The 12,456-nt window shown below is 56.5% G+C and overlaps 1 protein-coding gene across 1 annotated transcript in view; it reads left to right on the top strand.

The window, feature by feature from the left end:
* COL27A1 (collagen type XXVII alpha 1 chain) overlaps positions 1-12,456 on the top strand; it is a 135,056-nt gene that overhangs the window by 62,367 nt on the left and 60,233 nt on the right. Inside the window, exons 15-19 of the mRNA XM_044265065.1 lie at positions 4,167-4,220; positions 4,909-4,953; positions 8,119-8,172; positions 9,402-9,455; positions 10,074-10,127. Of these exons, the coding sequence (XP_044121000.1) occupies positions 4,167-4,220; positions 4,909-4,953; positions 8,119-8,172; positions 9,402-9,455; positions 10,074-10,127 (261 nt within the window). The remainder of the gene's footprint in view (positions 1-4,166; positions 4,221-4,908; positions 4,954-8,118; positions 8,173-9,401; positions 9,456-10,073; positions 10,128-12,456) is intronic.

Genomic DNA, 12,456 nt, shown 5'->3' with positions numbered 1-12,456 from the left:
CCCAGGCACCCACTTCCCCTGTTTTAAAATTCCCTCTGCTGTCAAAGCAATATTCCCTTCCTCCTGTGGTGGGGGTGGGGGTCACAAGCAGGGACCTGAACCTGCCAGACCACCAGGGGTCCCCGGACTAGTGCCCTCTCTTACCCAAGCCCCCCCCCAACCCCGCCCTGGATTTTTGGAAACAACAGCTTCTGTGCCCTGGTGGGGGTGGGGAAGGGCGGGTAGGGAGAACAGTGGCCTCCCCAGAGAGTTGGAGAGGAAAGGAATTTTCTAACCAGGAGTTAAAGGGGAAAAGGGATCATGAGTCACCCCTGGTTTTCCAGAGGATGTGGGTTTTTAGCTGAGCGAATGGGAATTCCACATATTGATAATCATTTTAGTGGAGTTGCAGGTTTATTCAGTGCCTTCTGTCTAGTCAGCTGAAGTAATTTGCATGCAGACTGAAGCCAAAACTTCCCGTCACCCCCCTCCACCACCCACCCCCAGGTCCTTGCAGGCAGGCTTATGAAGAGTGTGTGGAGATAGACTAACATTTATGGAGCGTCTCTCTGTTTTGTGTGTGCTTGATGTGCTTTAGGCTGGGGAAGCCTTGAGGTACTGGAGGGAGGTGGCCGCAGCCCAGTCACCCAGATAGGGAGGCTGGGACCTGGGGTCACCAGCTAGGACTTGCAACCCAGGTCTATGTGGCCTGGATCCCAATAAGCAGCTGGCGGCCCCCCTGCAGCCTCTGAGGGGAGACCGCCTCAGGATAGCCCCCTCTGAGTAACTGAAACCCTTTGGCTGGCCCTCAAGAAAAGCGTGCCTGGTTCCAGGATCTTCCCCACGAAGATTTCTGTCTTTTTAAATTTTGAGTGATAGAAAGGGAACTTTGGGTCCTCCTTGGGACTAATGAGACCCAAAGAATATGTGGTCAGACCAAAACCCAGCATGCGGTGTATAGTGGACAGGCCCCCCCAATTCTGTCAGTAAACGATCATCTGGCTTCGTCTCTTTGTGACAGAACTGACACTTACCAACCCCTTGTGTGCCAGGACTTGCACTGAGTACTTAATGATCCCGGCAAGCCTCTGAGTGTAGGAAGTGGGATTACCATGGTACACTGAAGGGAACTGAGGCACAGAGCGGCTGAAACACCTGCTCAAGGTCACACAGCGCAAAGCTGGACCTGGGTCTGTGTCTGTGGGTCACGGATTTCCCCACCGCATCCCGCATTCAGCTCGTCAGAATGAAGAGAGCTGATGCGTGAGAGTATGGACCACGCCAGGGGCTGTTCTGTGTGAGATGACGCTTACAAAGACCACACAGGAGCCAGGACCGGCCGCAGCCCCCACCCCGCTGTCCCCAAACCACCGATCCCTATCAGAGTTTCTGGAAAGAGGCCTTGTTGCCTTCAAAGGCAGTTCTAGGAACACAGAGGTGAGATTTCTCCCCAGATGTTTGTAAATGAGAGCAGAATTAGCTTTCTTTCTCACCCGGTTGTTAAGCCGCTCTCTGCCACATAGACACGCACAGAAATGGTCGCCAGTGTGGCCAGGACTGTGCGACCTGACCGCAGGGGGCCCACCCGGCCTGTGGGGTCAGGGAAGGGATGCTGGCGCTTCAGCGGAAGGATGAGTGTGCGTGAACAACGAGAGTGCCGCGGAACATTCTGGGTCTGGGAACGCGTGGCCAGGGATGCCCCAGCTGCAGCGGAACAGCAGGGCAGGAAGGGAGGACATACCTGAGGGATGGTGGGAGGCCCTGCCAGACAGACAGCCCTGGGTTCTGGTCCTGCCCACGTCCCCTGTGGCTGGCTTAGTCTTGGGTGACTGACTGCGCCTCTGTTTAAGCCTTGGATTTCTCCTCTGTAAGACGGGGCCTCATGGGGTTACCGTTGAACAGCTGGCGAGGGCCCGAGCAGCACGTTCCAGCCGGGGCCCAGCCTAAGCGCCCGCGCACGGCAGTTGACAGGACCTCGATGTCTCAAGCGTGGAGCCTGGCACACAGTAGGAGTTTGGAAACAGCTGTGGACATGGTTGTATTTTGGTGAGAGTCAGCAGGACGAAGGTCAAGATGTTTAGAACGGTATCTGGGAGCTTAGGCAGAAGTGGGAACAGGATCCAAATTCAGGGCATTACTCATTGTTCTTTCTTGTGAGGACATGACATGCTGTGTGTTGCTTGGCCGGGCTGCCCACAAGGGTGTCTAGTGCGGTGCTCTGCGGGCTATACTGGGGGGGGAGAGTGGCCTGGAATTTTCTCTGTTCCTCCCCCGAGGGCTTTCAGAGCCCAGCACTGGGGCCCTGCCAAGATGGGAAAGGCCTGCCCTAAGCAAGCCACCACGTTCTCCCCATGTGCCCTGCAGCCAGAGTCCCTTTTCCACAGATTCCTTGTCCTTAGGGGTTGGACACCGATGCAAGTCCCTGCTTCCCAACACACACATACACCTTTTTTGGAAGGGCTGGCAGGGGCGGCGGGTGTGGTGTTGTTGTGGCTCCCCAGGCCCCCAGGTGTCAGTCAGGCCTGTATTGAATTCAGTCCCCACACAAGGCACCTTCAGGCCTGCAGCGGAAAGAAGGAGCCTGTGTTCCTGGAGTTGCTGGCTTGTCCCCTGCCCACAGCTCAGGCCCCAGCTGGAGCCAACTGTGCTAGGAGAGCCTCCTCTGTTTATTTGTGGATTACGGGGAACTCTGGGCAGGCCACCCCTGGCTCCCTTCAACCAGGAAAAGAGAGGGAGAGAAGCAGCAGCCAGCATGGCCGAGGGAGGTGCGCTTCTCTGAAGGGCTGGCTTTTCCTCAGACCCCAGCCTCTCCCGGCCAGTGATCCTGGCCTTCCCTTCCTCTCCCAAGATGACTTCAGAATTGCCTGGAAGCTCTGGAGACGGACTGCCTGGTGTGAATCCCAGCTCCATCCAGTCCTAAGCTTAGGGAGCCTCAGTGTGCCCATCTGTAAAATGGAGATGGTGGGAGGGTGACTCTCCAAGGGCTGTTGTGAGGAGTCCTGAAGTGGAGGCAGGGAAGGAGCAGAGCCCCGTGCCTGGCAGACACTGCTGTTTGTGTCAGTCTTGGCGCCTGCTGAGACCTTACTTCCTTCAGGAAAAGATTACTTGATGAAGCTGAAAGCACCATTTCTTGGCCGAGGAACAGCTAGAAGGTTTGGTTTGACCTAATCAGGTGGGGATCCTGAGGTCCAGAGAGGGCAAGGGTTTTGCTCAGGGTCATACAGCCCATCCCTGGCAGGGCAGTGGCCGGACGGTGGTCAGCCCCTGCGGCAGCTGATCCGAGCCGTTGCAGGGGCTGGATGGGGGCGGGACGACAGTGCCCCAGCAGACCTCACCACCGTCTGTGAACTCGGCACTTTCCCTCTGTCTCTCTCCTTGGGCCCATCAGCCCTCCTGCGGAAGTCGGGCAGGAATGTGATGGAGACATCTCTGGGCAGTTCCCACAGGAAGCCTGGGGCAGCTGGCCTCCCTTGGGGGCTTCCGAGCACTGGCCAGGGACCCCCATGGACCCTGACTCAGGGATGTGGGAAACTGAGACCCAGACCCAGAGAGGTCAAGCGCATTGTGGGAGCACACATAGCAGCCAGACACTTTGATGAGTCACAGCAGATGGAAAGAGGGGAGAAGGGTGCATTTTCGGGGGCTCCCTATCTCTGGGCATGGGCTTACCCAGATGGCTGCAGCCGGAGCAGTAGCCGGAGGGGCGGGCAGGAGCTGAGGACCCGTGAGGAGAGGAGGGTGGGCTTGTGCACAGAGGATCCAGCCACCCCTTCATTCTCAGCCAGGCTTCTCACCTCAGTACCGTGGGCATTTTGAGCCGGATCGTTCCGTGTCGTGGGGCCTTCACCCACGAGATGTCAGGAGAGCCCCTTCAGCTGGGACAACCCAGTTGTCTCCAGACCATGCCCAGCACTTAGTATGCTTACGTCAACAGTTCTTCCTGAAACAGCTCTAGGAAGTACATAGTCCTGACCCCCATTATAGGTGGGGAAACTGAGGCACGGGGAGGTTAGCCACCCCAGATCACACGATGAGCCAGCTGCGGAGAGACGAGAGCAGGTGGTCTGTTGGAGCCAGTGGTGTTGTGTCCCCAGCAGCCCAGGCCAGGCGATGCTGAGGATCATCCTGCCCAGGCCAGATTCCTGGGAGCCACCTCTCATGATGCCTTCTTCTCTTTCTCTTGCCAGGGCGACATGGGAGCACTGGGTCCGATTGGTTATCCAGGACCCAAGGGCGTGAAGGTAAATGAGCCATCCCTGAATCCAGGTCTCGTCCTAGCCAGGTGCCCCCCACTCCCTTGGCCCAAGGCAGCCCAGAGGGAAGTGGGCCTGGGCTCAGTGTTGGGGGAGGGGTGGGCAGGGATTCAGAGGGGTGGCCTGAGAGCCAGTCGTCATCTGTATGTCACCATGGCTGACATGTTTCTTAGACAGCAGTCCTTGAGCTGGGCGGGGGTCTCATGAGGTCTGGATGCCAGGGCACTGAAAGGCCAGCAGGGAGCCAGGCCACTGAAAGGGGCATAGAAACCATAGCGGCAAGCTAGTAAACTTGGTACATCCCTGGGTGGGATGGGCATGCAGGAAAAAGGTGGGCCCGAACTGCTAGGACCTCATTCTGAAGGTGATCCCGTGTGGCCAGCAGGCAGGGGACAATGCTCGTGGAACCCATCTGTGCCCACGAGCAGCCTTCTCCCCTGGATTTGTTCAGAGTGCTATGGCTGAGGAGTCAGCTGCCCTTCTCATGCTCCTTCAGTCCACGTCATGGCCCTCTGGGCTGGGGGTCATTGCCCCCTTTCAGAGATGAGAAAACAGAGCTCTGGGTGGGGCAACAAGCATCGGGTGGGCACAGCAGGCCAGTGGGTGTCGGGCAGGGCACCTGACTTCCCTGGCTTTGAGCTCCCCCGCCCAGCAGGATCTGGCCTTTGTCTTGCAGGGACTGATGGGGAACATGGGGGAGCCCGGACTGAAAGGTGATAAGGTGATCTGAATACTCCCTTGTTGCACTGTGTTTTATCTGCATGCGACCCTCCCCTCCCCCCAGTGCCACTGCTGCTTTCTCGCCAGGTCCACTGCCCCACACTCCTCCTGTCTCTCCTTTGGCCCCCCGATATCTGTGTTCCCCGGCTGCTTCCTTGTAACTCAGGGGGAGCTCAGGCAGGCGGTGTGGGGTGTGCAGACCCTGGAAGATAGAGCCTGGGGGGTGCTGTTGAGGCATAGGTCGGGGGTAAGGCGATGCAGTCTCAGAGCGCAAGGTCGAGGCCAGCCCAGCATCTGGACTGGGAGGCCAAAGCCAGAATGGGGGTGGAGTGGAGGAAGGGGGGATTGTTACTGAGATGATAGGCCCTGTGGTGGGCAGGTGTGCTGCGGGGGCCAGAGACCTCTTCCAGCCCTAGGAGATGAATCCACATAAACCGCCCCAGTTAGAACTGGGAACCCAACCCCGGAGAGCACGTGGTCTGAGTATACAACAGCAAAGCTGGCACAGGCCCCTGAGCCCCTGACCCGCTTTCCTCCCAGTTACCATGGGGAGGCCACCCGTGCCACATGTCCTCCACACAGTCCTGGTGCTGAGCTCCCCCGGTGCCAGACCACAGTTGGACGGGGGTCGGGGGGAACCCGGGGCTGAGAGCGGGGCAGCGCCTGGCCCCGTTGTGCGGTATCCGAGGGACCAAGCCGTGAAGGGCTGGGGGCGGTGCTCCCCGCGCTCTGCCCTGTAGCCATCTTCCTGCCCTCCCCTCTCAGCTGCTCGGTCAGCGAGGCACCCCCAGAGTGGGTGTGGGAGGGCTTTCGGACTGCATCCAAGTTTCCCCGAGTCTGAGCAGCTGAGTGCCGCTCCCGCGGGCAGGGTCCTTGTGCACCTGTCTTCAGATAACTCGGGTCCCGTAAACCCGAGAAACGGGAGCAGGTGCCAGGGCCGGGCACCGTGTGAGTGCTCTGTGGGGATTAACCCCCCCAGCCTCTGAGCCTCTGTGGGCTGGGAAGCTGTGAGGCCAGGCACGTGCTCTGGAGACCTCAACCGTGCCTCCATTTCAAGGAGGGGGACAGCCCCAAGAGTCCGAAGAGATTTATCAAAGGCCCTTGGACTCTTAAAAAAGGGGAGATGGGAGCTGCCATGGGCACACCCAGATGGTCCTACCCTCCTCCCCCCTAGGTAGTCAGGGGCATGGTGCTTTCTCCGTGTGTTTCCACCTCTTCTACCTCCTCACTGTCTCCCGCCACCCTCCCCACCTCCTGCCTCCTGCAGGCCTCGGGCTGCAACCCCCCGCCCCCCACACACTGGGGCTCATGTGCTGCGCCCCTGGCCTTGTCCCGCTGGCTCCTGAGCCCCCTCTTCTGTGGTCTTCCTCTTGAGACGGAGGAGCTTTTCTCTCCAAGGCGCAGCTCTCCCCCACGGCTACCTGTTTGCTCTGGGGTTCGAGACATCCGCCCTCTGGAAATGTTGAAGTCATGGACAAGGGAGAAAGGAAGTGGGGGAGTGGGGGGGTGTAGGCTTTGAGATTTTTATAGGCCCCTCTGCAGAGCTGGCCTCCCGCTCACTGGCCCTGCAGGAACATGGAAATAAACGTGTTACACGGAACTCGGCTGGCTTGCGGACTGCCTGGCTCGTTTTGAGATGTGAAAGCTTTCTGGAAAAAAAAAAAAAAAAAAAAAAGAAGCAAAGGAAATTGTTTTCCTGCCCGTAGTTTTCAAGAAAATCAAATAAGTCTTTAGGGTTGGAAAAAAGAAGGAAAGAAAAAGGACTTTCTTTTCTGCCCCTTGGGCTGGGGAGGGGTCTTAACATTGCTGAGAGTACACCCATCCCCCCGGGCCCTCCCCTGGCATGCCGCAGCCATCCCTTCTTGTTCCCCCATCGTCCTGCCTAGAATCCTGGATTTTCCATGACCCGGCTTGGCCACGGTCCCGCTTACAACCACTTGGCTCCTTCTTCCTGCATGGAGGCGCGTTCTGGAACCGAGACTCCTGCTCCAGACCAAATCCATTGTCCTGATTTCTTTGGTGTCTTTTTAAACTTTTTTTTTTTTTTTTTCTTTTTAATCCCCTCTGCTCCTCCTTTGGACCATCAACACACACACACACACACACATACACACACACACACGTGTGTGCACACTGGGAAAAAAAAAAAAGAACCCAAAGACTTTCTTGGCTCCTAAACCTCTGGGATATTGTACAGGGTTTTCCAGATTGGAAAAACCAAAGGAAGTTTTTTTTTTTTTTTTTTTTTAAAGCTATTTATTTATTTATCTATTTTAATTTTGGCTTTTGTTTTATCAAGGAAGTTTTTGGTTTTTTTGTTTTTGTTTTTGTTTTTTTGGCTGGCTCATGGCCTGAGCTGCACAATGTGGGTCCTCTGAGAGTCTCCATTATTCCTGAGCTTCCTCCCCATCCTTCCGACCGCTCCCGGGACTGTGAATGTTTTTGGAGCGCTGGGGCCGGGCTGCTTTTGGGAGCATCCAGCATGGCAAGTTGGAGATGATGAGGGCGGCGTGCTGTGACTCCGGCTGTAAGAGGAACCGTCCTTCAGGGTGGTTCTCCTACAGCTCGTGTACCAGGATGTGGCTGGAAATGGGGAGGGACCAGGAGAGACCCCTCATGGCCAGAATCTCTGTCGCCTTAGGAAAGAAACAGAATTAACTCGAGACCCGTTTACTCACTGTTTGCACCTAGTCTTAGCCGGCCAGGCTAGCTGGTTTCTCACGCTGTAGCTGATTACCGGCAGCTGATTAGAAGCGGCCCCCCACGGATGGTTGACGCAGAGCCTCCCACAGGAGGAAGTGACCGCTCCCGGCCCAGTGGTGAAAAAGGCTAAGCAACAGATCCAAAGGCTCAGAACCCTCCATGATGGGGGTAGGGGCACTACCCAGGCTGCACCTGCCCCTTGTGACCTGAAGCTCATGAGGAAGGTGTTGAAGGATCAAGAAACAGTTCCTTGGATCTGCAAGTGACAGTTGTCCAGGAAAGGCCAGGCAGTTTGGCCTCTGTTAGTGGTGTTTTCCTGCCCTCTCACAAGGCTGCTGCTGGTCAGACCCGCTCTGGGAACACCCTCAGCCAAGCAGTGTCCTGCCGGTGGGTCTGGAAGCGAAAGGGCTTCTGGAACCCACCGTGGTCTCCATTGTAACATTCTCTGCTGGTGTGCATTTAGGGTGAACAAGGGGTTCCGGGTGTGTCGGGAGAAACCGGATTCCAAGGAGACAAGGTAATTGCAGCGGATTTTCTCCCCAACCCTGCTTTTCTCTGGTCCTGGCTTCCTTCTCAGGGTCTCTTATGGGCCAGGAACCCCCTAAAAGATGGCTTCCTTTCACATAACCCTATCTTCTCCAGCCGCAGTTTCCCGTCACCATCTCTTCCCTGGCCTTGACAGCCTCCTGACTCACGGTCAGGTTCCCCGTCCCTTCTCTCCCAGTCTGTCTTCCTCACTGATGCAAAGCCCTGCTCTGTGCTCACAGACCATGCATGGCTCCCTACTGCCAAATCCTGGCTCCTCAGCCCTGCACGTAGGACCCCAGCGAGTGAGCCCCTCGGACCTGTTCCTGCCCCTCATCCTTATAGCCCCGTGCTCCCCCAAAGGGCCCTCTGCCCCCACACACTGCTGCCTTGTCTGGCACACTGTCCACTCAGCCTCTGCACGGCCCCATTCTTCGGAACCCTGCTCGGATGTCGTTTCCTCCACCTGCATAGACGGTGGCCACGTCCCTCTCCACGTGCCCCGAGCGGCCCACCCGTCCGTCATCTGAGGCAGCACCTGGTTGATGGGGACTTGTGCTCAGCCCCATGCCAGCCAGCTAGCTCCCCAAGGGTATTGCCCCAGACAGCCCTGGCAGAGCTCGGCTCGGAGTCCTACACAGAACAGTGAGCATTTAGGACATGTTTGAGTAAGTGAGTGAGTAACCGGCCTTCCTGACTGATGGGTGAACCGAGGCAACTTGCCGAGGCCGGCTCCTCTTTGCCTGTGTCCGGCACCATGTGGCCACATCTGGACCTCGCCCAGCCAGTCAACAAGGCCCAGATGTTGGCCTGCTCTCCCTCTTCCTCCTCCCTCCCTCCTGGCTGGCCTGTCCTGACCCAGCCTCGGTGTCTCCGGACTGCGAGCCATGTGGGCCCCGGCTGCTTCCCCCGCTGGGCCCCCGTCTCCAGAGTTCCTCAGGCATAAATCGCACTGTGGAGCTTCCTTGGAGTCCTCTTGGGGTCCCAGGTTCCAGGATGATTTGGCGAGGATAGGGCCTGCTCTGTCACCTTTGCACCCCTGATGCCCAACCCACAGAGGTGCCCTGCTGGAGATTGGAGGCAGGGAAAGTGAGGGGGAAGCTCATCTCCCCACAAAAGGGTGTGTTCTCCAGGCCCCAGGTGGGCAAGGACGACTGAGCAGCTGTTCCCCTGGCCATTTCCACTCCTTACTCACCCCAGCCTGCTCTTGGTCTTTTCCAGGGGAGCCAGGGATTGCCGGGGTTCCCAGGAGCACGGGGGAAGCCGGGGCCTCTGGTAAGTACCTTTGGCTCTGACTCCCCCCAAACCTTGCGCTCTGCAGTCATGAATGTGACCAGGGACACGGTCACGTCCTGGGCCACATTTCCTCCTGCATCCACCTCGGGAGCCAGACAGAGCAGGACAGGAATGAGATTCACCCATTTTACAGAGGAGGACACTGAGGCCCAGAGGGGCAGGAACTCACCCAGCATCAGAGACAGGCCTCGGTCACTGCCAGTGTTCTGGGGAGAATCAGAATCTGGGGCTCCCAACGCCCTGAAAACAGCAGTAGCATTGATAACATGTATTTCTGGAATGCAGCTCTGTGTCAGCTCCCTGCCGTACCATATACTTCTTTGAAGGCTGCCAACCACCCCGAGGGCTAGAGTAGTATTATCTCTCGCATCTTACAGATGGAGAAACTGAGCTTCTACCAGATGAAGCCTCTTGCCCGAGGATTCCCATGGCTGAAAGTGTAGGAGGCTTTGAACAGTAGCTCCTAGTTATCTAGGGAGACCTCATTCATATGCCTCTGAGGTTTTTAGACCCCCACAGCCAAGGGCTAATACAAAGGATGGGGGAAAGTGGGCCCTCCCTTACCTGTGCCCCCTCTGCCATCTTTCTCTTCCCCAGGGCAAAGTTGGAGACAAGGGATCCTTTGGGTTTCCTGGGCCTCCTGGACCCGAGGTACGTGAGGCCATATTTCTGTGTCCAGCTACAATCAGGGCTGGGGATTGTCCTTGGGAAACCGAGATCCAGAGATTGGGAGGAGGGGGTACTTACCTGAAGCCACGCAGCAGACGAGAGATGGGGCCAAGAACAGAAATTCCAAGATCAGGGATCTTTCCTTTTCTGCCTCTTTGCCCCTGGTGACTTTCAGTGGTAGCGGGACAGAAGCTGGCCTCGGAGACCCTCCCTAACTTTGTGGTCACCTTTATAGCTTCCAGAAGAAACATCAGGAAAGCCCTCTGAACTCGGGCCTGCACCCTTAAGAGGAGCTCCTGTTTCTCCAGCCTGAGCCCTGGCACTTTTCCAAACACCCACACTCCCCCTAGAAAAAGTTCAGGGCTCAGAGTTCCGAGGAATGGGGAGCAAGAGGCAGACATGAAAATTGCAGTGTTTGAATGGAGAATGAGAAGTCATGAAGGATGATTTAGCAATTAGTGGAGAGCTTCTGATGCACGGGAGTGTTAGCCCAGTTAGCCCAGGTCTGCTGTCTGTTGGCTAATGTGCAGACTTCACATAGACACGACGGTGTGAGGCAGCTGGTTGAGCTCTTCCTCCCTGCCCCTCCGATGGGGACCATCTCTGGAACATGGGGTGGTCCTGCCAGGGCTGTCAATGGCCCAGGATCCTCGGTACCCAGGCTTTCCGGGGGTCAAGGCCAACCCCAGCCAGCCCCCATTGTGTATACACACCTCCCCATCCTCCACAAGATCTCAGAGACAAAAGTCTCACTGCTGGGTTCTCCAGACCTTTCCAAAGATCACTTCTGGTATCACCCAGATAGACGAGGGATAGTTTCCTGCAAGCTCCAAGTTCTGACTTCACGCTGTGTTGACTTTGGCCGTGACACAGTCCTATCTTTAGACGAATGCAGTTGGCCTCTCTTCCACGGCCTTGATTCCTTCCCCTGGCCGCTGTGGAAAAAAGAGTTTTCTAACAGCCCGGGTTTCCCAGCAGTCTGGCCACTGAGGGGGGGATGCATGCTGCCTCACGTTTATCAGGCACCACCTCGTTCAGCAGGCTGAATGTGCATTGGGGACAAGAATACGTTGGCATGCAGCTACAGTTATGTGAGGGAGGTGGTACCGCACTGTGTGACAGATAAGGAAACTGAGTCACAGTGCCGTGAAGTGACTTTCTCAGGGTCACTGCTGCTGGTAAGCAGATAAGCTCTGCTTTGGTTCTCTCCTGGGTCCCTGGACAGATCCGGGGTCTGCATCTCCCACCTTTGGGTTCTGTTTGGATTGGCTAACTCCGTGTCCAGAAGACGGTCTTGCTCTGCTGAAGACAGAAGCTGAAGAGCACTTCAGCGCCTTCCTGGGTCTCTGCTCCTTTTGAGACCATGCCGGCCCTGGGATGGGGGTGGGTGGGGTGGGTGGCAGTGTGGCTCCTGTTCTGCATCCTTTTGGATGCTGAGTCCCTTTGGATGTGGATTTTTGCTGAGTGCTCACCAGGTGCCGGGAGCTAAACTAAGCCCTTTGCTTGCATTCTTCCCTTTAAGCCTGAGAACAGCCCTCTAAGGTGATACGGTCACCATTTTGCAGATGAGCAAAGCAAGGCCCAGAGATGCTCAGGAACCTGCCCAGGGTCACACAGTGATTTGATGGCAGAACAGGACTTTGAGGCTCTTGATTTGAAGAAAAAAAGATGTGGTTTCTCTATTAGCTCAAAATTCAAACGCATTCTTGCCATTGCTAGTACGAAGGGTGAGAGGATGTTTGAGCTGGAATTTAATGGGAGTCACCAAAAAGGAAGGGGAAAAGTTGCTTATGGAGGCGATGTGGGAGGAGGCATTTCGGTCTCAGGGATTCATGTAAGATTTTGGTTTAAGGGAGTAGTGGGGCTGCCCTAACCGTGACTGCACCATTGGGATGAATTACCAGAGGTATTACACCTACAACAAGGAAGGGGATGTTTCTGTGCTGTCCTCTGCTGGTCTGTTCATACCCAGAGACACACCAGCATCCTAGTGACTGCCAATAGTGGAAGCTGACCGATTGGAGGTGGCAGGACTGAGGGACCCTGGACCCCAGAGTGGAAAACACTGAAGGGACAGCAAAGGGCAGGCCTCTAGGAGGGGAAAACTGGTCTCCAAATTGTGCAGAGACCACTGTGGAAAGAACGACTCCCACCCCCCATGCTTTGTGCAGTCCTACGGGGCAGCACAAGGTTGTCAAGGGGAAAGGGAGGGGGCTCTGCTCCATGTCAGGAAGAAACCTCCAGTGCATGGCCAGCCATTGGGGACAGGCTTGGTCTGGGAGCAGTGAGCCCTCCTTGGTGGTATGGGGCA

This window comes from Neovison vison, chromosome 9, assembly GCF_020171115.1.
Source record: "Neovison vison isolate M4711 chromosome 9, ASM_NN_V1, whole genome shotgun sequence".
Taxonomy (NCBI): domain Eukaryota; kingdom Metazoa; phylum Chordata; class Mammalia; order Carnivora; family Mustelidae; genus Neogale; species Neogale vison.
This window is presented reverse-complemented; position numbering and strand designations above follow the sequence as displayed.